Here is a 26,673-nt window from a genome sequence, read left to right as displayed (position 1 = left end):
TTGCTCGCCTGTTGGTTCACCCTGGTGCCTCACGGGCAGTGGCAACATCACAGGGTCCGCTACATACACGAACACAGCTCACCATGAAGCCCCTGGGTCTTCTGTAAGAGAATGGGACACAGAGCTCCATTTGTGTGTGTGGGCACAGGTGTCGATGCACATGAATCCATTTGTAGATGTGTTTGTGCATCTGTTTAATTTCATGGTTTCGCTGTTGTTTTTGTCCCCGCAGTAGATTCACTGCTAGTGCAGAGGTTAAGACGCTAAAGCAATCCCGATTGGCGTTTGAGTCCGAGTAGAAATTCTGAAAGGATGCAGATTAAATATGAAATGTGATCAGAGCTGCCAACTGTCACGCCTGGAGCAGAAGATACATGATTTTATGCTCGATCTCTCATCACTCCCTCCAACTCTTCTCCTCTCACTTCTTAAGAGGTCTCACGCTTGGAGAAAATGCAGCTGATAAAAGGTGGCTATCACGCATAAGGCTGGCCAACTGCAGAGTTTTGAATGTTGCTTTTTGGCTTAGGAATGTGAATACTGTTGGTATGCTGCAAAAGATAAATGACGAGGTTTAAACCTAAAAACAGAGATGTGGTAATTGGGTGTAAATGTGAGGTCAAACTAGAGGAAATCAGACATTCACTGTTGCCTGCAAAGAGGTAGAAAAAGAAGACATTTCACTTTCACATAGATGTGTGAATTGTTGCCTCTCTTTAGTCAGGACTTTGCACCATCATCAATCATCTCATTTAAACAGGTGTATGTATGTGGGTATGTGTGTGTGTGTGTGTTAGCCCACCCAGTGAAGCTGTGCCAGAGGCTCGTCACATCACAGCATCAGGGGCATCTGTTTGAAACTGAAATAAAAGTAAAGCCTATGAATAAAAGAACCACATGAATAAAAACACAGGATGCAAATGACTTGCCAAGCAGGGTGTGTGTGTGTGTGTGTGTGAGCGAGTGAGTGAGTGAGAAAGTGGAAGTGTTGTATTCACCCTGCATTTGTTCTCCATCCCATCATGGCTGCACCTTAGCTTGACTGAGTTAGTAAGCACATACACACAGGCACCACACACACACACATCCCATTCTCTCTAAGGTGTATGGTTTTCTCATGCATTAATCAACAGCAGTTTTGACACTTGGCTCCTGAATGAGGAGAGAGAGCTGTTTTAACGGAGCATTGCTGTTGGTTCTCTCCTTCACTCCACAAGCACTGCTAGCGCTGCCTGGGGTGACTTTATCAATTAGGCCTCTCTGGAAACAGCATCATCCTCCCTCCGTCCCTCTATCCTCCCTTTTTTACTCCTCCCCTTTACTCTCTTTGGATTTATTCTTCCTTTCTGTACCTCCCTATGTGACTTCTGTCCTCCCTTTCCTTCTCTTGTGCTTTTCTCTTCCTCCCCTCTTTCTATTACTGCTCAAACTTTCTGCCCACCTGTCACACTTCTTTGCCCTTTCTTACTTCTTGCCTCATTCTTTCTCCATTAGTTTGTCCCTTGTACTCCATACAAAACATTAGGATCACCGTCCAAACGCTGAGTAGCACATCACCTGTCTATAGTCTGTGATTGTCATCAGTTCAAAGTCCTTTTAAGGAAAATGGCATCATAAGCTAACAGAATCACAGTAAAAACTATGATGATTTTTTATGTTATGCTCTGTGTAAAGTCAGTGACTTTACTAGGTTTCAGGTGGTGACAAATATGTACGCTTATTTTAAGCACAAAGTCTCTATATTATTCTCTATATACCTGTGTAGATGAGCAAAGACATGCTTTTTTTTTTGCTTTCTATACTGTTTATTATCCAATCAGAGACAGGGAATGCCAATTTAATCTTGAAAGTGTTCCCCAAAACACTAGAAAGCTCCTGTATGTAAATGTGTGCAGCTCACAGAAAAACTAACTTGCCAAATGTCTACATTTTGCAAGCTGAGTCAACAGTGAAGTGTTAATTTCGCTAATCTATATATAAAGAGCTGCTTAAATACTTTTGTCGACTGAAACCATATATCTAGTGAGAGGGCAGTTGACTAAACCGAATCAGTCATCCTGCGTACACTAACATTTTTTGTCTAAAGAGAATGTAACAAATTTGAAGGTACAACTCTGTGCTCCCAAGTCCTGACTGACAGAAAAAAGAACATGTTGCAGGCACGGAAGATATTCCAATTGAAATACATTAGTTTGAAAGTTGTGCTGAGTGTCATGAATAAAAATGTACATGAATCTGTGAGATTGGATCGGAAGGTAACATTAATGTTTCAGTGTTTTATTGAGGTCTTACAAAGGTGAGAATATTTGTGGCACTCGTCTATTACAGGTACACATCACTGTGGGCAGTGGAGGGTCAGCATCAGGGATCACTAGCTTGGTTCATTTTTGCTATTTCCTGTCAGTCAGGCAGATCTGGGCCCTGTTGAGCTGTGCCTCAGGGCAGCTCAGGGCTGGAAAGGAGAGCAGGAAAGAACAAGTTTTTTAAAAACAAGAAAAATGGAAAGACTTGGATGGTAAACCCAGTGAGATGGACAGCTCATTTACAGTACCACTCAAAAATTTTGAGACATTTTCTTATTCAAGTGAATGGGAAGGTGTGTCCAGACTTTTGACTGGTACCATTCATCACACCCATGCACATCAGCCCGGAGACATGACGAAGACTGCATTAAGTAGGCTGAAGACCTCCGTGCTGCATTTAGCCTTGGGCAAGAATAGTAAAGATATGTGCTTGAAAAGAACAAAACAGGGAGAAGTGTAATAGTATATCAAAACCTTCCCTGTCTTCTGACAAACTGTGTGTCATTTGATTGTAGTCTGCTGGGGATTATGAAAATGTACACAGCACTGTCATACACACAGTTACAGGATACATATCATGCTGTTCTGTATAAATTTTTTGTGCGGGTTGGCCTTATATGACAATGAGTCGCTCACCCTTCAGCCCTCACATATCAAACCTTTTACAGTATGCATTCTGGAAGAGTGGTTGTCGACTGGACATGCTCCAACAGAAGAGCTAAAGTGTTGGCATAAAGCTTTAGAAGAAGTGTGTGCAATAATGAGGCAATGCCAAGCAACGCAGTAGTGTAGTTGGTGAGCTGTCAAGCCTTTCTGACTCTCTCTCTTAGATATGTCCCTAAAGGGCTACCATACATGTCACAGATGACATACGCTGATGAGTTAGAATAACCGGGCATGTGTGTGGTGGGTTGTGTTTATGATAGTGGGTGGCATGTCGTGTGTGTGTGTCGGAAGGGCATGTGGGTGCACGTATGTACTGTACATGCGCATATGTTTGCTAGCATGTGTGCTTGTTTGTGATTTTGTGTGTGTGTGTGTGCGTGTGCGTGTGTGTGTGTGTGTGCTCTTCTTTGGTCGTGGGAGCTTACAGGCTCTGTGCGCAGAGGTTCCCTAATCCAGTGTTTTGAAATGAGCCCTCCAGCTGTTGTGGGCTTGAGAGACTGCCTTGGAGGAGGCTTAGAAACGATAAGATACTCCTTCTATCTTCATTCCTTTAGGACCTCTTCTTTTCTTTCTTTCTTTTTCTTTCTTTCTTTCCCTCTTTCTTTCTTTCTTTCTTTCTTTCTTTCTTTCTTTCTTTCTTTCTCTTTCTTTCTTTCAATCTTCTCGCGTCTTTCCTCCTCTTTAAATCTAACACATTTAATATCTATGTGGACATGAGAATAAACACTTGCACTAATCTCATGCTGCCAATATGATCACACATTCTGTTAAGGTCGCAACCTTTTGTATGAACTTCCTCCCTCCTTTCGCCGTGAACTGTCCAATGAGAACACAGATTGATTCTTTGCAGGAAGTGAACATTGTGTACACAGAGGATAGAAGAAGATCAGATTAGAGAGTTGACCTAAGAGTTTGTTATTTATTTTATTTACAATGATCGCCTGAGATTGCAGATGTCATAAGGAGTAATGGAAGCTCATTAGCAGCATAGTGACGTACACACTGAGGAGATTGTTGTGTTGTCTCATTATGTAAGCAATGCAGTTACAGTGAGGAATCAAACAAAACTGACATTCCTGTGGAATATAATTCCTTTAAGTGAAATTGCTTGCATAATTTATGAGAAGTCTTTTCATGAATATGTCTTTTATAAACCATAATGGAGTGGAGTAATTTGAGCACTGCCTATCTCCCCTGTGCCAACAGTGAGCCTGCAGGGTGTAGGTGGTGTCTGCCAGCAGAGGGAAAGCGTAGGAAGTCCAGCAGGTTTCGGACAGACAGAGAGGGAGCAACAGGCAGCCTGTCAGCTACAATATGACAGTGATATTCAAAACGCAAATTTGGCAGAAATGACACATGAAGCCTGAAATTTTTAGCGGATGCCAGTACGCTTTATTTTACAGGTCCTTTGATTTCATACTAATTTCCTGAGTAAATAGTAGGTATTTAATGGTTCATTTTTAGGACATTTTACAGAAAAGGTGGTGCGATTTGGTACAAATTATATTATATTATAAAAACAGAAAAAAAGTGTTTAGTTTGAAGTACCCATCTATTATATTTGGGTTCATTATTGTTCATTTGCAAAGATTTTAACAAATTAGATTCTTAACAATTCTTTAACTGACAGAAAATGCTTAGTTTTCAGTGTGTAGTTTTGTGTGTCAAACTACATATTAACGTACTAGATTATGTATTTAAAAACTCTACAATGACTACATTTTCCACAGCTGCTACTTTAAGAAAATTACTGAAAAAAAAATGTATGATCCGTAAAATAAAGTGTTACTGACATTGTTGATGCTCATTCATGATGGTGTTTTTTAAGAAACAACCTCATATGATAATATATCATTTGACACATAAAACTACACACTAAAAAGTGCTCGTTGTGTGTATGTTTTTTCCTGTCAGTTAAAAAAAAAATTAATTTATTAAGAATTATTGCAAATTGACGACTTCATATGAACCCACATATAATGAATGGGCACTTACCAACTAAACCAACATATCACTTTTTTCTGTTTTTCTTATATTTTGTACCAAATTGCACGCTTTCTGTAAAATGTTCAAAAATTAATGTTAAATAACTGCAAATTAATCGTTCTGAAAAATTAGTATGACATTAAGGGACCTGTATAATAAAGTGTTACCAACTGCCTTATATTTTGTGACCTAGAAGTGATACAAATAACTTGGTAAGATATATATTTTATTGTGCGATGTGGTCATTGCTTGCATTTGACATCTGGCTTGACTCCTACATACTGTAAAAAAGACATGCTGGTGGTTTCCTCTGGCAAGATCATCATCTTACATTATCACTAACAAGGGTGATTCACAGGACATGATCAATTATCTGTTATCATATCACTGCCATCATCCTCCTCACCATGTTTAGATACAATTACTTCCCATTGGGGTTTTTGGACATGGATTCATGCTTGCGGGGGAGATATAACTTAATTTTGGCAGTAATGTATTTAGCTGGTCTAGAAATAGGATGCTGCATGTACATATCTGTCTCTCTGGGTCTGTTATGGCTGACGGCTGATGAGGAAAGCAGCTCCTTAGTTCTTTATTTTGAGAAGATAAACCTTTGTTGCACAAGACAACAAGCTATCTTGGTTGTTTAATATGCTGCATGCGCACAGCAACCAGCAAATAGTATCTGAAATAACCATTACTAACCCCACTTGTCATGTTCATTTAGTATGTATTGATACAGACTGTGTTCCCATGAAAGAAGCAAGTTGTTTTAGGAAATGAATAACTCAAGAGACAGCCTATCGTGTTTCCCCATTTAACTGCTACATATTTCATGTCATCTTTCGCAGTGTGGTCTAGATGTTTGTTTAGCTGCAGAGAACATTTCAAAAGAGAAGCTTGGTTCAGAAATCATGTTTGTTTTGCTGTAAAGATAAAAGGACAGCAGAAGATGAAGAACTGAGAGATTAAACATGAGTTTTTGCTTCTTAAAATATTGTACATTTACGAGCACATGGCAGATGTTTTGCTTATTATTACTCGTATCTGCCCCTGTCTGCCTCGGTGTCTGTCTCTATCTCTGACTCTCCAAAGACAAATTTTCCAATTTCGCTGAAATCGGTGATCTTTAAGTCAAATAGCCTGCAGAAAGACTTTGAAATTAAAGATCTTGCTTCTCCTACAATATGAGAGGGATCATATAAGATGCATCTGTTTGCTACAGTTAGACATCTACTCTGCTCTGTCTGTTCTCTCATTTTATTTTCCTCCGTTATATATGTAATTCACAGTATACACCTTGTTCCTTGTGTCTATAAATACACTGATCGCTGTCTCCTTCCTCTTGCAGTGAGTGTGCGGGCGCTGGATGTGACGGTGTCCCAGAGCAGTATCCAGGTGGCCCGCGGCCAAGCAGCCGTCCTGCCTTGCTCCTTCACCACCAGCGCTGCACTCAACAACCTCAACATCATCTGGATGGTGATACCGCTGTCCAATGCCAACCAGCCAGAACAGGTAGAGATACAAATAACTTACACCTACTCAGTCACAGTGACAGAGTGACTTTTACAGTGAAGAAGCAGTGAGAATAAGTGCTGAATTAAAGGAGTATTCTTGTTATTTGGATGTATCAGACAGAATCCTGTAAACCACTTTGGTTCTCATACCCTTCACTGTAAAGAGAGTATTGCTGTGACAGTTGTGATTATGCAGATGTTTGGATGGAGTAGGTAAACAGCCAGAGCTGCTGTACAGTGTTTAAAGACATACTGAGATTCATCTAATTTATTTTCTAATGCAACATCACTGTATATGCATCATGCGGATGGCTCCACTGCTTCCCAACGCCAACCTTACAGTCAAAACAGGTACTATAAGACTTCAATCTTGATCCGTAGTAAAGTGTGCTCAGATACAGCGTAAAGAGAATTTCAGAAGTTGCAGAAATGTATAGAGGCGGATAGACACAGATTCCGCTAAGTGTCCCAAATTGAGATGACGAAATAGTTGCTCAAGAAAATGTTTTAACTTGAGAATTGAAAAATTATATCCACGGAGCGTGACAAGAATCTTAAGTGCAACATTTGCTCATGAAAATAGTAATGATGATGATCCATCCCAATGCTAACATGCTATATTTGTGTGTTTTATGCCAAATATGCATTAGCCTTTTGTGCAAAACTAAACACAGACTGCAATAGTACTACAGTCAAACTTGAGCAGACACAGAAACTCTAATTTTCTCTTTTCGGTGCATCTGAACGCACCATTAGGATATTAGTTATGTAACTTAAAGATTTATTAGATTTACATAGAGTTGTATAGATGTAGAGGGTGTGTCCATAGTCTAGATAACTATCACTTTCTACCTTCTTCTGTAACCTGCAATGTCAGGTTGTACTGTTCTACCTTTAAAATAATGCATTAACTGTATGGCAACACATCCTGAAGCTCATTTACTGTTGAGCAGTTGTATTTTCACACAAAGATGCTGCATGATTTAGACTTAAGTTGTGTCTTATTGGTGTTAGTTTAGTCTCCCTAAAGTAGCTTCTCACCATCTTCTCTTCTCTACTGTTATTTTCTTTGTGTTTTTTCTCACCTTTCCTCCCTCACTCTCTCTCAAACTCTTCCTCCCCCCTTGTGGGACTTCTGTGATTCCATTTGAGTTGTTTAACATGCAGCTGCAGGCCGTACAAGCTCACCTGCCTCCCTTCACTTTGAACCCCGGCGCTGGTCGGCCGTCCAAATAATACAATCATCTTCTGCACTAATTACCTCACGCCCATGACAGGCTCTATATCGCAGCTGTTCTCACCACACACACACACACACACACTGGCACGCACACAAATACACACACACAAACTGGCATTAGACAGACTGCTGGTCTAAATGCAGTACAGATCTGCATGCATACATGCAAGGCTTGTATATATTTACTGGATTCACACATACATGCATGCAGAGTGCACCATAAAAGTGTGAAAACTGACATGCATATATCCACACAACCACAAATGCAAATCACACAGTGATGCTGTCATGTGCACACCTGTGGATAAAGGCTTATACTCTTGTCTTCACACACGCATATACACAAAGAAACTAAAAACAAGAGCAAATACACTAACACGTATAGGCACTCTCTCATGGATGAATGCATGTGACTTTTAGATGCCAGCCGAGTGATGATGGGTGCTGATACATGTGGAAGGGTGCATAACATTAATCTTCTCATGCTATACCTTCACACTGTATTGCATGAAAGTTCACTTTAAAAAGGACAGATTTCATGGTTTCAACATCATGTGCATGCACAATTTAATAAAGATAACACAAAAAAAGCCAGAAGATTTATTTCCATTGTGGTCCTTGTTGTAGTTAGATGGAGGTGTGTGCATGTATGTGCCCGTGGAGATAGTGAAGTATGACATTAGCAGCATATAAAAACACAAAAAACATCATTATACAGAAAATATTCACACTGGGCATTAACAGGCATTATTTTGACAACAAGCTACAACTGTCTTTACAGAGGTATGTTATCTAATAGCCAGTGTTTCAGTTTTGCCTTAAACTGTCTGTTGCTATTCTAATGCTTTTAGGAACCTTATTCCAATCCTGGGCACCCGAGTATCTAACAGAACCTTTACCCATCTGGCTACTGATCCTTACCAGAGTCAGATTCGCTACACTGTACCTGGTGTTGTTCATGTGAGCCTCTCTGACCTGCAGAAAGAAGTTTAATAAGTAATTTGAGGCTATACCATTTACAATTTTTTGAATCTGACAGAGTTTTAACTATCAGTCTGGACTCAACGAGGAGCCAGTTTAGCTGCATAAACTGATTCCTCCCTATGTGCTCTAATGGACTGAGACCTAAGACCACTCTGATCAGTTTATTTTGGGAGACCTGAAGTTTTGTCTTCCACAACTTGAGAAGACTACAGTACCAGGATGTGCTAGCATAATCAAAGTGGCATTGGATTAAGCTGGATGCCACATATTTCTGACTTTCCTGTCTAAGGAACACTGACTTTATGGCCAAAAACTTAGTTCTGGCGTTCACGTTTCCTACCACTTTCAGGGACATACCTGCACCCCCTGCATTGCTGTCATGTGTACAGCCCAAGTAATTGACAGATGTTTTAAGGGAGACTTTAAGGGACATTCCCCTTAAAATTATTTTAAAATTCTTAGCTTTGTTTAATCTGAGTTTGGAGCCAAGCAGAATTGATTCTTTTCCAAAGGTGTTAAGAGAGTTTATTGTCAGAGAACCATACACCGATGTTAGTCAGCTGTTCACTAAGCCTTTCCTGGAGCTGAGCCAAGTTTTTATCAGCAACCGCCAGAGCTGAGTCATCTGCGTATAGGAACAAGTTACATTTACATGCTTCTTTGATGTCATTTATATATACTAGGAACAACAATGGGCCTAGCACACTCTTCTTCATGCACACACTTCTGACTGATGGCCATTTACCAATATCTAGTCCCTGTGAAACAAGACCTCAGCCATATCAGTGCTGGTGTGTTCAACCCATGAGCCTTTAATTTTGGGTCATCATCATGGGTCATCATCATCATACAGTATATGACACATACATAGTTAAGTCCATGTGTACCTGCTCAAGCATACTGCACACATAAGGTTTTAAGTGTTCATGATCACAAACAGCACATGGGAATTTACACACACACACACACATGCAATGACCCACAAGAAGAAACAGTGAGCTGGAGTTCTACTCTGTGCATGAATTTGGTGAGCTGTCTAAAAAGTGAGCGATGAAATAAAGTGCTGCGTGGGGCGACAGTACAAGTACAAGGTCATTTTAGAGGAAGAGAATGTCATAAATCATTACAGTTGATCCTAAAAGCCATTAAGAATTACTGAACAGAACTCACCCACTCACACACCCTCACATCCTGCGTTAGCACTTTGCCGAGCACACTCAGATCTCTCTCTTCTCAAATTTGAATACCATGTTCCGATATAAAGAGACAATGCAATTTATTCAGAGAGGGTACCCGACACACATCAGCTTCTCTGAAGTTGCAAACTTGGCTGATTGTTGTTGCCCAGATTAATTCTGTTGGGTATTTTGTTTCATGCTTTGACTTGCTGTCCAAGACGTAACCTTGTGTTTTACAGCCTTAAGCCTACACGGTTGACTCCACATTTAAGGCTATAGAACTTAATGAGTCAAGTATAAGCTTCATATATTTTGTTTATGAGGCGAGGAAGTGTGCCAGCCTGGTACATCTGGAGTCTGTTTAGATCTCTGAAGTAATTAATACAAAGGAGGGACCATAGCACAAACTGAAAAAAAAAAAAATATTCCATTAAATTGATCTCTTTTTAATGTGGCTCTAATCAAAATTTTCATAATAACAATGGATCAAATGACTATGTGTAATGTGGATGGAGATGTCTTTAGTGAAGAACCCATCAGCTCTACGAACTTTGATAGCGTCTTTGTTTTGGTTTTCCGGCTGCAACTAACTTTTTTGGTTCAGTCTGAATGATCTCATAGCATTGTTTTTGTCTGCAGCAGGAACTTTTTTTCACCAAAAAAAAAAGTTCTAAAAACCCACCCTGCCCAGCACCAAACAGCAGACAGACACAGCAGTAACTAGCTGGGGAATATAGTGGAGCATTTTGCAGCTTGAGAGCCAGATATTTCCATCGGGAAGCATAATAGAACTGAAAGGAGAGTGAATATTGGACTCAAAATGAATGCTAATGTTGCTCCGTATGTGCTTGATGAGTAAATAATTTGACATGTTAACTTAAAAGGTGATAATATAGCAATGTTGTTTTTAAACCTTGTTTCCACAGCAGGTTTAATGAAGATTATAGTGTATAGTTTGATATACTGGACAACTCGAGAGGGGTGTATGATAACAGAATTTGTCATGTGAGGATTAAACATACTGTGCAATAGCAATAAAACACTATATCCATGAATTTTGGATTTATTGCCTTGAGAGAGGCACTTTGGCTGACATGAAGCATCCATGTTTGTTTGTTTTTTCTTGGGGGTTGGATATATCGGAGCTTTCCCAGTCGTAATTACAAGATGGATGTTGATGTGAATGGTATTTACAAGTTGGAAACTGGTAATTAATCAATGTTACAGCTCCTTGTACTGTAGTAAACCAATTGGAAAAAAAATATGCAGCAATGAAGGGACAGATTTTATATAACAGCTGTGTGTAAATAATAAATTACATTCACTTTTGAATAAAGCTGCTGCCTTTGCAGTTGCAATGAATGAGATTAATGTAAAAATGTATGTATTCATTGACTTTGTACTGTATAAATAACACTCAACCTCACAGTTTAAACTTCAGTGGTCATAGTCCTGTTTGTTTACTCTGATTACCTGACATGCTGAGCTCAAGATTATAACGTGTAGGCATGTAGCTTAGAGAGGTGTAATATGTGTTTTTTTGGTGTGTGTGTATGTTCATGTGTTGTTTCCTGTGTATATAATCTGTCCATCATGCTGTTGCTGTGATCAAACGTCCTGACCTCTTTCCTGTGGGCCGCTAGGTGTGAGATAATCCAGATAAACACACGCCAACAACACACACACACACACACACATATACACACAAAACTAGACAATGGTTTTATGTTTCTGAGCTGTTGTTTATCCTCTCTAAACTGTTTGCTGGATATCAGTGCTATTTATGCTCTAATAAAGGCTCCAGTTTCACTCTTCTCTCAGGAAACATCTGTGAAACTAATTTCTGAAACTGATTTCATAGCTGCAATCATTAAAAGAGTTGATATATCAAAAGTTTATGTGTAACACGTTGGAGACATTCCTTCACTGTGGTGAGCCTGGCAGTTTAATATTGTCAGTGTTTTCTGAAATCCTTTCAAATCCAATTGCTCTAGTCATAGAAAGAAAGTTGCTGAGAAAGTTTCATCACTCCAGGTCTGATGAAAACTCTTTGCAATTTAATTGTATCTTTTCTAAATGATTTTCTGTCTGGAAAATAAGTTAGATATGTTTTCATCAGTTCCTAGATAGGGAGCTTTTTTTAAGCGAAATAGTAAAATTGTGCAGTTCAGTGAAATGAGGCTCTGGTGAAATTGAGGTCATAGAGAATATGTGGTGCAGAAATGATGTTAATCTGTAATTGAGAACATCTGTCATAGTATTTTAGATGATCAGATTCTGATCCTTATCTGAACCTAACAATCTGCCAGAGGATGGATCAGATAGATGCTGCATTCACATTCTCTCAAAATGTAGCCCTTTTCTTGTCTTGCAACCCCCTTTCAACCTCGACTGATCGATTTTTTGGCCGACACATCAAAGAAAATGAACAAAGACCTGTTTCAGACAAACTCGAAAATGGCATGTTGTTTGTCCAAGGCTGTAACCCCTCCCTGTGGAGAAGCTGAGAAGAGGTTACACTCCAATTCACACGCTCAGCTTCACAGTATCTCATATACAGTAATGTGATATGTTTTATTGATCAGTACAAAGGAATTTTTTTTTATTTACTTGCCATCACCCATGGGACATCAGCTCTTGGTAACATTGCACACAAATGCAAGATCCAATTTGGACCAAATGTATGTACTGTAAGCAAACAGTGAGTGAGTTGATCAGAGAGTGTATGAAGGCAGCTATGCTCTGAAAATGAACTTTCACAGCCTTTGAGAAAGTTTATCCATTTCAAAGTGATCAATTTGTCATCTTTATTTTTTATTAACAGTATCACTGAATGATAATGTCAATGTAAAAAATAATTGTTGGTTCATGTTGGTCACATGATTTTTACCATATCAGACATCCTTTCCACATCTGTTCATTGTTTTTCTTGGATTAGACACAACATGGAAAGCTGAAATTGTACTTATTCATGTACATTACTAATTGGTAATAATTAACTACAATATCATAAGATCTATTTAACCCTATTGTTGGATTAAAGTCACATTTCTACAAACTTTTATTCAAATTGTTGCTGATGTAGGCCTACGATGTAAAGTGAGACATAATACTGGACTACACAAATAAACTTGACTTGTACTGACCATCTGTGACAGCTTTTACTATCACCATTCTCATGCAATAATAAGAAAAGAGAAAGATTTTGCAGAAACTGGCTGGTATGAAATTATCCTGAAAACTCTCTATATGCTGATGGTTGGCAATACCGTAAAGTATACACGCATTATGTAGTTCAGGGGCTAAATCATGCAAAACCAGCATAAAGTGAGTAAAATGGATCTGAGCACATATTGTTCAGAGCATGTCTCAGAGGATAGAAAGAGATAACAGTGGCGGCTTACAGTCAGTAAATTGAAGGGAGGCTGTAGAGGTTTAGAGGTTTATTCAGGCTTTATTGAGGCGGTGGCAGTATCCCTCATGTGCAGGGCCAACAGGTCCTTAGGGTCAATCAGAAGTAGGCTATATGGTCATGAGACTGGTGCGGTGACAGGGAATATCCAGAGGCTTTCTGTATGCAGGATATAGTGTAAGTGGATGCTTGTACTGTATGTGCATGTAGGAGTGCAGAGGATTTTAGAAGGGAGAGGATGTAGCAGAGGTTTACCGCTGGGCCAGCGGCGGAACGTCCTGCTAGTCACTTGGGCCAGCAGAGTTCTTAGGGCCGTCCGCCATCTGAGTGCCAGCCATGACCTCTTTTTTCCCTGCGCACAGTGACAAAGCCAACCAGGTCACGCGAGAGGATGAGGTGGTATACGCACACTTACACACACGCGCATAAATTTAGATCACATAGACACGTGTGGACAATAGTTGGACTGTGGCACATTAGAGCCACAGCTAGAAAATCTGACCATTAAATTGTTATTTGATTATTAGCCTTGATTTATCTTCTTTTTTTTAAATTGTCAAATAGATAAAAAACCAACAGGAGTGCAGAAAAAAGCAAAAGCACGGGGCAGGTGAAAGATGCAGCTCAGGTTAGGGCCTGCGTTAATCCTCTGCTCATTCATGCACACACACACAGACAGTGTTGCGGGTGAGGCCGATTGATTGGATCACTTTCACCGAGCATGCAGATTATTTTGTTAGGTCATCAGGAGTGTAGAGCCAGGTCATACCGATGCCGCCTGCTAGAGAGAGAAACAGGGAGGTAAGCTGAGACAGACAGACGATGAGAAAAAGACATTACTGAAAAAGAAGGGACTGACAAAATCTAAGTGAGACCACACAGTTATTAGCGCCCTGTAGAGACTGAGACAGTTACTGTGACCGAACAATCACACACACTCGCACTCACAAGTCAAAACTGATACACTCTCTGTGAGTAAATGAATCCACACTGACACACTGCAACACACAGACATACACACACACGCACACGCACACACACACAGGAGATGCAGTTGCAGGCTCTCATCACAGCTGAGGAGCTGCCTATTCATCTGCACATAAGAGGACAAAGCGAGCGTACTGCACTCAGGAAATTGCAGCCGCGCAATTTACAACCGTTAAGCAGCGGTGGAGGACACAGTCACATACACACTCCTGCACTTTCATCAGAACTATCACTCTCACGCACACACACACACAGACACATGCGCACACACACACTGAAGCTGGTTGTTTCCCTGCCTGGGTCTTTGAACAGTTCAATGAGGGCTCTTTTCACCAAAGTGAATAGCCCCTCTGATTCCCCTCTGTGCTTTGTGTGCATGTGTGTGTGCGTGCCCGTGTGTGAGTCGTTGCGCGTGTGTGTGAGTGAGTGTCACACTTGTGTGCACATACCATGCGTTTGTGTGTGTCCTCTTCATCTTTTGTGTGGGCCCAGCTGAGGGGTGAGAGCTGTTTTGCATGTGGCTCGGTCTCACAAATGAGCTGTTCAGCCCAAGTTTGAAGCCCGAGGGAAGCTTTTGAACAAATTGATCTTTCATTGCTCTTAAATTTGGACCCGAGGCAACCTCACCTCAACCCGAAGGCGTAAATTCATTTGTACAAGAGTGTTCTCGCTTCGAATATATTCAAAGGTCACAGATGTAATGATAAAAGGCAAGGTTTTGGTTTAATTTCTCCCTGGATTTGGTTCCTTGTGCAGAGGACTGTCTGCATTGCTACACTCAAATTCATCAGATTGCTGTTTATATGTCTCTGAGTCAAAATGTTTTCAATTATGCATACCATTTAGTGGATGCTTTTATCTGAAGAGCCTTATAGTGCCATTAAAGAATACTTTTAGTATGTACTCCTTACCCTGAAATTGTCCCTTACTCACTGAACTAGAAAGAACCACTTACAAATAAAAGGTTTTTTGGTTTCTCTGTCTGTTTGTTTGATGTGTCTTAAGAAATAAAAGTTCTGTTTACTCTTTGACTTACTCTGACCACAAAAGCTCTTTTTCAGCATCTTAATAGAACTAGGTCTCCCTCTAGTGAGGGATGTTTGTAATAGTCCACTAAAGAAAAATGTCCGTGAATGACACTTGTTTACATTTTTTGTGATGGGATCAAAAATCTATAAGTTCCTGATTCTCAATTTTCTATTTCACCTGTCTTTCTCCCCACACTTTATCTGTCACCGACGTCTATCTCTACCTCTCATCCTTTCCCATGCACTTCCCTATTTTTCCAAACTTTTTCTTAAACTAACCGTCTTTCTTTACATCCCCTACCTTGTCTGTCTCTCTTCCTTCCCTCCCCCTCCCTGTGACGCCCCAATCCAGGTGATAATTTACCAGGGCGGCCAGGTGTTCAGCCTCGCCAACCACCTCAATGGTCGTGTGGGCTTCGTGGCCACTATGCCAAGTACAAGTGCCTCCATCTTCATCAACAACACCCAGCTGTCAGACACTGGGACCTACCAGTGCCTGGTCAACAACCTCCCAGACAGAGGGGGGCGCAACATCGGCGTCATTGGGCTCACCGTGTTGGGTAACTAAATGCAGCAGTGCTACAGATTTATTATTTATTATTGTTTAAATGTTAAAAAAGATAAACAAGAGCAGTCAAAGAATAAGGCAGGGTAAAAGCTGCACCCTACAAGATTTTTATGCACTTTTGTCACATCTCCATTAACTTAGACCATGTAGATTTACTCTGTTTGCCCAAAATAAATCTTAGATGTCAGTTGAGGTCAATGGAAGAGAATAATATATCCTATTTAATGTCCAGATTGCAAGAATAGTTGCCTTCGTACCTGCTTACATCCGAGACTGTAGAGCCCTAAAGTAAAGATACAAACTAAATCTTCATCATTATGACAAAAATACAGGAGATTGAAGCTTTCATTTTCAGCTTTTTAAGTAACAAGAGGAATCCTTTTAAGCAGCATGCAAGCACAGTTGGACAAAACGAGATTCTTCAGCGTTTTTGAATATGCAGTTTCTCCTGCAATTAGGAAAACATTAGATTTGCTTTGTAAAGAGGTTAACATGACACCGCCCACTCTCTCCATCTGCCAGTGCCCCCCTCGGTGCCGGCATGTCGAATCCAGGGCACGCTGGATGTAGGCAGCGACATCATGCTGATTTGCAGCTCGGAGGAAGGTATTCCCACACCGTCCTATTCCTGGGAGAAGCTGGACGCGCTGCCCAAGCTGCCGAACAACGCCATGCAAGGTATTAGAAACAAGCTGGCCGTCGGAGTTCCCTTTTGCCCCACCTTTGCTGGTAAATCTCACACGCATAGCGCAGCTCAGACTCAGCAACAACCCCACCATCATCGCCACCCGTCGTGTGCCAGGCCTGAACTACTGCCCGCCCTCTGTTCCTGCTGAGGGGTGATGATTGATGGAAGGATGGATGAAGTGATTGAAATGTGAATCTGTGAATGAGTGTGTGTGTCGTGTCAGCAATGTCCTTGTGAAAGCAAATAAAGTGATTGTGCTTTTGTGGTGTGATTATGTTCTTCCTCCTACTCTCATGCTGAATACCAACTCTGCAACAGTTTTCCCACTGTATTTAATCAACAAACATTTGTTTAAACTGGGCTGATGCAATAATTGACTTAAAACCCGTCCAGCTACTCTCAGATCCGTCAGGATCACAGGAGCATGTGTGTTGGAGTTGCAGTTGGTTTTCAGCATTAGAGAGCACTGGTGTAGTGGACTCTCCTTTCTTTTCCAGCTTTGCCCATTGCAGAGTCAAATAACCTTAATCGCTGATTACTTGTGTTGTGTGTACACTACTGGTCAATAAAAGGCTACTATACAAAGAGGTAAAATCAATTGCAGACAGCAGATTCCCACACATGTTTTCTTTTTTCTATAGACAGCAATACAGACAAATAATGTAGTTACTTGCTGAGAGAGGACTGAAGAAATCTGAAGAAACCGAATCATAATCGCAAATTCAGCTACACAAGTAGTTCATATTATGTTGAATACATGTCAGTTATCTGCATTTGTGAGCTGCTAATTGGCACATCAGACATGTCAGCACTTTGATATGATAACCTCTTAAAGCTTCAAAGAAGGTCAATCGTGTCTCATCTAAATTGCAATTGCATTGGTCAAAAATTGTCACAAATTGAAACTAACTAATATAGACGGTTAATAGATACTGGTAATTCCATGTAAGCAATGTAACATAGCATGAACCAGCTTTATAGTTACTAACATTAAAGTTAATGTTAGTAACTACGTTGATTTCAATTATTTTGTCTTACACCTGTAGATCCTACAGTTGAAATATGTAAATTCAATTGTCTTGTGAGACATTTCAATTGAAGCTATTAGAGGGGATCACACCCTGTGTTTACGAAATAGAAACACCAACTCACTAAATAAATATATGCGTCTCAGTTCTTCATGACTACTGTATTTGAGCCTGTCTCACCTGGTTTGATATTTGATCTCATACACTGAAAAAACAAGGCCTCGTTCTTTTGTATGCTGTATATGTTTTGTAAAATTTGAGCTTGTCTTCTGCTGTTTGCATTTGATTCAAATTGAAATGGGATCCTGGATTTGTCACTGTCACTCTAATCTCTCAGTGCGTTGTGTTCAGTTTGATACAGACAGCTGTGATATGTCATGTCACTGTGAAGAGAGCAGGCGAAAAGCTGTCTCACTTCCTGTAACTCATGGTGAAGCCTTTTTAATGAAGCCAGTAGTGTATTAATCCTGTTAAATTAAGCTCACAAATCAACTCATTCATCATTTGTGGAAGAAAGGAATCTGCACCTTTCCTATTTTACTGAATAGCATACTTCACTTGCACACCCTGTATTAAAGGTATACAGTACCCCCTATTGGTAGATGTTAGAAGTAGTTCAGTTGAATATATTGCCATATATTGTCAACAATTTTAAATGTTAAATGACTTATTTGCTTTAACTGAATTTAAAGTAATTCAGATGTGACATATAGACACTCTTCATGTAAATGTTTCTTTCTTTGCTTCATGTTTGTGTGCTTGGAAAATGTGCCATGTGTGTCCATGTATTTGTGTTTTTTAATAACCTTTAGTTACTATGTGGCTGTGTGTGTGTCTTCCAGACCAGATGCAGGGCACTGTAACACTGAGAAACATCAGCACCAGCACCTCAGGACTCTACCAGTGTACCTCCAGCAATGCTATTGGCAAGAGCACCTGCCTACTCAACCTTCAGGTTGTAGCACGTAAGTACACAAAGACACACTGCTATTTTTCTGCTGGATGAATGTGGCACTGTTATTGTCATATGGTACAGATGTGTGTACATTTACAGATGGAAAAGCCACCTCCTCATTTCACTCATGGACTGACAGATGGGGATAAAGTTAGAAGCCTTCTTCTTGAGTGACACTTCAGTTTGTCTGTTTGACAGTGACTGTCAAACAGACAGATAAACAGACGAAACAAGGAAATAAAACAATATAACTAAACACAGGACAACACCAGGACTATAGACAGCAGAACATCTGACACCAATGACACAAAAAGACAAGTTGAAAGACAGTCGGTTTGGGTCATGCAGGGTCAGACAGTTTTAAAAAACAATCTGACAATGTATGACAGGTCGACACCCAGTGTGTGTCAGAAATGCAGGCAAACGGACAGCTGAGTGCTGAGTCTGTGTGTCAGCGACAGCAGTGGCTCTCAATTATTTAACTACAGACAATGCCAACATGGTGCAGATGTAAATACTTATAGAGGTGAAGTTTTACAATAAATGATTCTTTTCCATCCCAGTTTCTATTTTCTTTCAGTATTATTGAAAAAAAATCTGATTAAATATCCAGTGTTTATATAGTCCACTAAACTCTGTGTGTTAGAAATACATGTTTCATAGCCATGTCACAATCTTGGTTTAGAAACAAAACATTACATTATAATGTACACAATTGTGATTTTTAGATAGCAGCTGTTCTTCAGGACACACTTGAGTCATATTACCTGAAACCTTTCACCTGAACTTGCTGCTTTATGTCAAAATCAAAATTGCTTAAAAGAAATAATGTTGAGCACAAGCTAATCAACATATTATTTTACTTTTTCACATTATTTAGTTTTGTGCAACCCACCCAGCTCTCTCTTCAGCTGACAGCTATTCTGGATGACTTAGACTGAACTCCATGTAAATTATTTGTCAAACATTTGTGAAACCATCCTCTCCTTTCTCTGTCCTGCAGCCCAGCCTCAGAGTGTGGGTCTGATAGCAGGGACCATCGCTACTGGAGTCCTGGCTCTCATCATCTGCTCCCTGTTAGTGGTGGTCACACTCTTCTACTGGAAGAATAAGAACAAATATGATGAGGAGGAGATCCCAAATGAGATCAGGTTGGCCACTGATTGCTGATTTTCTCTTTGCAGAATGGTGCTTTGGTTGGGTGCAATCAAAAGCTCCTGTAGTCTCTAGTGCATAAAGAGCAGATAACACAATACTGGCAAAGAGGAGACTACATTTGTGACCTAATCTACTGTATTTTAAATGGCTATAAAATGCAGCAGCAACATTGTGTTTCTCATTGTAGAATACTAACAAAGATTCAGCTCAGAAAACTCAGGCCAGTGAAAGCTTAGAATATTCAGCTTAAATCTTATCTCGTGGAAGCATTTTTTTCCTATCATCACAGCCTAATTTGTCTTTTCAAACAGTCTGTGAAGCTCTGTCAGTTTTTTAAATGGGCTGCAATTTCAGCTCTCAATCACTCCATGAATCATTTAGAAGATAAATCATTGTTCAGATATCTGAGGCTTTGGCTGATTGGGATAACATCTGCCTCATTTTGGGCTGAAATTCCGCATTTACAATTTCCACCCCTACAGCTCTGCTTTTCCTGCAAATTACAAGAGAGACAAATGTATTAGGAGCCAGCTTGTTTACCTAAAATCACTCATAAAACATAATTTATATGAGTGATATTTGAATAAACTACAAATCAAAAGTGTGTTATCATTTTTTAATGACATGTTGTCTAATTGTAGTGGTTGTTGACTACAGGTGGTGGACACATTCTAAACACTTCTCATAATGTAATCCAATATAAAAGCCGTGTAACAAATCCCATCTGAGGTTCAAGTTTTATGTCCAGATATTATGACCTCCCACTGTTTATCTAACAGGGTCCTGGATGATCTGACAGCAGAAATGAACAAAGAACTATTTAGATTCTCAGTGTGTGCTGCAACTTGACTGCATAGTAAAGCTCTTTTAATTTTTAATGTGTCATTGAGGATTTGTGCTAAATATTTGAAGATGAACTAACTGGCTACCTAACTGATATAATTTTTCATATTAGTGACATGTTCACAACATTAATTCCAGTCAGTGAATGGATTCATCAAGGATTCACGAGGACAAGCTTTTTTCACAGCAGACAGTTTGACTTGACAGAGTAGGAAAAGCACAGGTGTTACTAATAACACTAACAATGTCTCACTCAGCCATGACAGTGTGACCAATGGAATTCAGCCATCAATAACCTTCATCATTAATTTCATTTACACTTTACACTGTTACTGTGCTTTCCCTACTGTGACATGTCAAAATGTATTTTATGAAAAAGGTCTATTTCCTTTGTTCGAACTTTGCGCTACAATTTACACTAATGTTTATAACCATTAGTGTAAGTATAGAGACCTTTGATGCCTATACCTTAAACCAAAATAGCATACGCCAATCTAATAAACTCTGAGATTAAACTTTACTATATCAGGGTAGTGGTGATATTAAACTGCTCTCTTTGAGCACCTATCAGTGATTTTAAAAGCAGCAAAAGTTGAGTTTTTTAGTCAAAAACAAACACAACAATGACATATTATCACCTTATAACACTGATATGACAAAACTGTTAGCAAATAGTTGCCTCTTTCACACGTACAGCAGACACAGACCAACATTAAGGTTGCATTCTGGCTCCATCATGGCTACTGGAAATGATCCACAGCCATTCTGGCGTCTGTCCACTGGCTCTGTAACCAAAGGGTCTCTCTCACAGCTCCTTACACACTGGGTTTATGTTTGTGGGGGCTGCTCACGTCTCTGAAGCATGAAATTCACTTGTAAATATATACAGATGCCTTTATTTATTGGCAATTGACTTAAAGGTCATTGTTTACAATGCATTTTTAAATATCTTTTGTGTTTATACTCTGTCAGACATTACATTTCAAACAGACAGGTCACTTTTTCCATTGGCAGCTCATCCTCCACACCTGTAAATATTTCATGTGGGGTTCCGCAGGGTTCAGTTTTAGGTCCATTTCTTTTCTGACTTTACATGCTCCCATAGGGAAGAATCACCCAAACTCATAGCATCTCTTTTCACTGCTATGCAGATGATGCACAGATCTACCTCTGCCTCAGTTCTCAAAATCAGGCCAATGTAACAAAATTACAAAACAGTCTCCTAGACATCAAAGACTGGTTAGCTCATAACTTCCTTCAGTTAAATGAGGACAAGACAGAGATCATACTTGAGCCCCAACATCATACTGCTGCTACTGCCCAGAACCTCAATCATCTTTCTGCCTATATCAATCCACATGCTAAGAGCATGGGTGTTATATTTGATAGCAATTTAAATTTCAACAGGCGGGTAAATTCCATTGTCAGGTCCAGCTTTTCCAACTCAGAACCATCACCAAAATTAGGCCCTCCATCTCAAAAATATTTTCCTCTCACCCTCTGACCTAGAAAGAGTCATGCATGCACTAATATCATCCAGGCTGGACTACTGTAACTCCATGTACCTAGGCATGTCTCAGGCTACCATTTCCTGTTTACAACTAATCCAGAACCCTGCTGCCTGGTTATTGACAAGTTCCAAGAAATGAGACCATATCACCCCTATCCTCAGATCTGTACACTGGTTCCCTGTTCATTTCAGGATAAACTTCAAAATTCTTCTAATTTTTTATAAATTTCTCCATGGTCTCGCCCCTACATATATCTCAGAACTTCTCACCCCTTACAGCACCACCAGACCCCTCAGATCCTCCTACCATGGCATGTTAGCTGTGCTTCGTTCATGTAAAAAAAAGGCTGGGGACAGGGCTTTTTCTGTAGCAGCTCCTCATCTCTGGAATAGCCTGCCAGAGGCCATTAGACAGGCTGAGTCTGTTGATGCACCTTAAGACCCACTTTTATTCTCTGGCTTTTAATTGTGTTTTATCTGTTTTTATGTCTATCTAATTTCTTGGGTTTTAAATTTAAAGTTTAAACTTGTTTCAGTACAATTGGAAGCCATAATACCAAAACACTGAGTACAAAGTCACTAAAACACTGGGGAATTGTGGAGTAGGTTGACTCTCTGTGGGTTTGTCACTAATAGCGTCTCCTTTCACATTAGTCATTAATTAATCATTAATCGTTAAATTTATGTGCAGTTATAAGATTCATTTTAAGCAAGCCAATAACTATGTATTTTGATGTTACATGTTTATCTAACCAAACTGACTCTTTTTAAAATATCTCCTCAACAGAGAAGATGACCTTCCTCCTAAAAGGTCATCATCAGTGAAGGCTTTCCACGCAGACGCCTCATCCTCAGAGAACGACACGCTGACGTCTACCAACACCTACAACAGTCGCTACTGGCACAACCCAAAACCCAACTATGACACCAACTCCTACACACGCTACAACGGAGACACACGCCAGACCTTCTCTGCTGCTGCCCATGGCGCACATGGACACGGACAGGCCCAGAACGCAGGACACGGCCACAGTCCTGTGGTCACAGCACCAGGCTCAGCCCCACTGTCCCGCCATGCACAGCCCACAACGGCAACAACAACAGCATCGTTTGCCAATGGCAGTCACACGCTCCCGCCACCCAAGACTCTGGTGGTCACCACAAACTCTGCTCCGTCTCCCCCCACCATGGTGCGCAGCAACGGCTCTGTGAGCCTAAAACCGGTGGTGACATCCACACATGGGCAGCACACGCACTCCTACGCAGTGAGCCAGGCCACGCTGGAGCGGATGGGGGCGGTGCCTGTCATGGTGCCCGCCCAGAGCAGAGCAGGCTCGCTGGTCTGAAATCTGATTTGGTAAACTGTTAGCTTTGAAAACAAGACTATATTAGTTTTTGGTTGTGATGTTTGAAATCTACTGATGAAAAACAGACCGAATATGGGCTGAAGCAGCCCGCTGCCCTTTACAACTGTGTCTTTCTGTATGTCTCAACCTTTTTATCTCAAAACAAACTGATTTTACAGTGCAGAGTTCATTTGATGCCAATTCCTTGATGGAAAGGACCCTCCATTTTGGAGACGAGTACTACATGGAATCAGGTCATCCCCTTATTGGATGGACTTTCCTGGTGGCTGTGGCGAGATCTATTTCTCAACCACTTTTAGACGATTTCACAAAGCTGGAGTGAAATTTCCCGCAGAATCTCAATTCCCAGATCTTTTTCAGGGCTGGATCATTGTGATGATTGTGTTTTTTTGAACTGAAAGCAACGTAAGGCATTTTCATCTCAGTGTGTCCATACTGCATGGTCAGAGAAAAGTGAGCTCGGATTCCCACATAAATGCATGTGTCCCTTGTTTTAGGATAACAAATTAAGTCCATATTCTTTGTAATAATTTCTTCTCTCACAGTTGTTATTTTGATTGACAGTAATGATAGTGATGATGAGGATTATTATGCACTGAAGAAGTGAATGTTCAATGTCTGTTAGGGGTGACCTAAAGGATGAAAGTATAAGAATAAAATGATGTTGGTTGAAATTGCCTTAGAAGGGTAGAGAGCGAGGGGCTTTGCTGGGTGCAATACATCACATAATAATCTTCACTGAATGCAAACATTTTAATTACGTTTTTGCACTTTTCTGAGCAATTATATCAAAACTGCTGTCTTATAAAGAATAACTCAGTCTTACTAATGAAATGCTTTACCCGTACAACATAAATCATAATATTTCTGCACATACAGTAGGGGAATATGACACAATACTGGTGATACTGTATTTGAAGACAGTTTATAAAATAATACAAGTGCTGGATTCTCATTTAAACTTTAAACTGCAGATGGATCTCGTTGTAGTCTTTGCTGTGTTCATCCTTGCTGTTGTCCTAATCTGGTTCATGTCACATCAGTGCTGCTTTAAGAAGATGTGAATAAGATGATGTCTTATTTCATAAATGCTTTATAAAGAGACAAATATATATTTAAAGGTGATTTTTTTTCCCCTTGAAAAAGGCAAACACCTACTGTTTTCTACTGTACATATTGTGGCTACAACAGTAGGCTAGATTGTGGATCAAAGAAAATACATTACGTGTCTGACCGATACATATTTTACAACTCATGTGTCTTAATTTTTTCTTACGTTAGACAACAAGCTCGGTTTGATAGACAGTGTGATTGGTTTCAATGAAGGGATGTTCTTTTTATATTTTCTTTTTCTAATGAGTATTGCCATTTCATTAAAAGCTCTGAGGTAAATACAGTATGGTTTAACACTAATGGCCATATATTTTACTATAAATAGTACACACTTATGCTGTATATGGTGCAAAGTATCACTGTGTTTCTGACCTACTGTATCTATATTTTAACCAAATTTCACCAGTGGAGAAACACGTATTACAGTGTTCCCAAATTTAGCAATCCTCGTTTCTTTCTGTGCATGAACTGAATGCACAAAACTAATAATTTCCTGTAGCTATGATACAATATTTGATACAACAATTATTTGTGTGTTACATGCAGTATTGGAATGTGTGTTATTTTTTTCTTTCTTTAAAGCAATTTTTCTATACATCTAACTTGGGTTTTAATTAAATGTGCTGTTTTGGCATTTAAAGTCTTACAGAGACATATTTGTGTGCTAACAATACAAAAATATAACAAATACAATATCATGACTTATGGTAAAAACATTTTTGCATCATAATTATTATTATCTCACCACTTCACTGACTTTAGCAGCACTTCTTTATGTGAAGGTTATTACATTTATGTCTCTCATGCCATGTCCAAGTAAGTGTTAGATGCATTCAATAAAGAGTGTTAATAAAGTTAATTGGGTTAGAAAATTAAAAACAAAAAAGATGGAAGGTTAGACAATGAATTTAGAGTGGTATTAACTTACAGTATTAAGCATATAAGCAATAAATACTAGCCATGGTGATGTACTTTTGTATTATTGATGTTATCCCTTAATTCAAACATTTATGGATGGAGTCTCAAAAATAAGACTTGATGAGTGCTGGTCATTTAGATATATAAATAATGTACGCCTATGATACACACAAACCTGTTTCTTTTGATTTTGCCTACAAGTCATGATGGAGATGACTTGTATTTTCAATTCTTTATGTGTTAATTTATTCTCTACTCTATCAGTCACTACAGCATGTACTGGTTCAGATCAATCACAAACATCATGTCCATCTACACTGACCCAGGTCCAGGTCTGACCACAGCTACACATCCACTGTGTAGCTGTGTTGTTGCAGAACAGTTTATCTTTTTATTTTAATCTCAAGGCTGCTCTCTTGCCTACAACACATACACAAACACTGAGGTCAAATGATCAGTTCATCATAAATGTCAAAGCTTCCGATCACCTCCCCTCCTTATTCGTTTGTCAGTGTTTTCAACATGAAGTCTTCTATGTAGATTCCGATCACCATCTCTCCCAGCATCCCTGCCCTGAACACTGGCTGACAACGTTAGAGAAGAACTTCTCCTCTAAGATCTCTGGTGAGATTCAACATCCCAGAGAGAATGACAAGCTGGAAAAAGCTAAACTGAGATTATTTTACTCTTAACTCTGCCCTCCATTTGCAGGAGCAATAGGGGAAAGTGAGCACAATCAGTAGAAAACTACTGAGGTTTTAACCCATATTAAAAAAAAAGATTTCATCTTCTATCCTGGCCATTAGGTTGGCGTATGGTACACAAGGTGGTACATGGGTTGTGTATATAGATAAATAATGACATGTGATATATTGCCAATAGTAAAAAACAATCTGTAAATATGTAAAGAAATACATATTGTTCTTACTGTTGGGTTGAGATGAAATAGGAAAAATAACACTGGAACATGTAGTGAATAAATATTGTTAATACATTCTAGTCAGCATCCTGCTCATTTGTGTGTGTGTGTGTGTGTGTGTGTGTGTGTGTGTGTGTGTGTGTGTGTGTGTGTGTGTGTGTGTGTGTGTGTGTGTGCGCGTGCAGTGTTTATAACTAACTGCTTCATGTATTTAAGGTGAATATGAACATCACTTTTAAAGAAGAAATAAATATAAAAGATAGAAAAATACACCCTCAAGTGGAAAATCATCATGAAGAAATTAA

The 26,673-nt window shown here is 39.6% G+C and overlaps 1 protein-coding gene across 2 annotated transcripts in view; it reads left to right on the top strand.

Moving 5' to 3' along the window:
* Window positions 1-26,408, top strand: part of igsf11 (immunoglobulin superfamily member 11) — a 104,852-nt gene extending 78,444 nt beyond the window's left edge. For both annotated transcript variants that reach the window (XM_042415211.1, XM_042415209.1), the window contains 6 exons: window positions 6,307-6,470; window positions 15,654-15,861; window positions 16,392-16,547; window positions 18,428-18,550; window positions 19,544-19,691; window positions 22,839-26,408. In XM_042415211.1, the coding sequence (XP_042271145.1) occupies window positions 6,307-6,470; window positions 15,654-15,861; window positions 16,392-16,547; window positions 18,428-18,550; window positions 19,544-19,691; window positions 22,839-23,397 (1,358 nt within the window). In that variant the 3' untranslated portion in view covers window positions 23,398-26,408. The remainder of the gene's footprint in view (window positions 1-6,306; window positions 6,471-15,653; window positions 15,862-16,391; window positions 16,548-18,427; window positions 18,551-19,543; window positions 19,692-22,838) is intronic.
* Window positions 26,409-26,673: the final 265 nt, after the last annotated feature.

The sequence above is a fragment of the Thunnus maccoyii genome, chromosome 6 (assembly GCF_910596095.1).
Source record: "Thunnus maccoyii chromosome 6, fThuMac1.1, whole genome shotgun sequence".
NCBI lineage: Eukaryota > Metazoa > Chordata > Actinopteri > Scombriformes > Scombridae > Thunnus > Thunnus maccoyii.
This window is presented reverse-complemented; position numbering and strand designations above follow the sequence as displayed.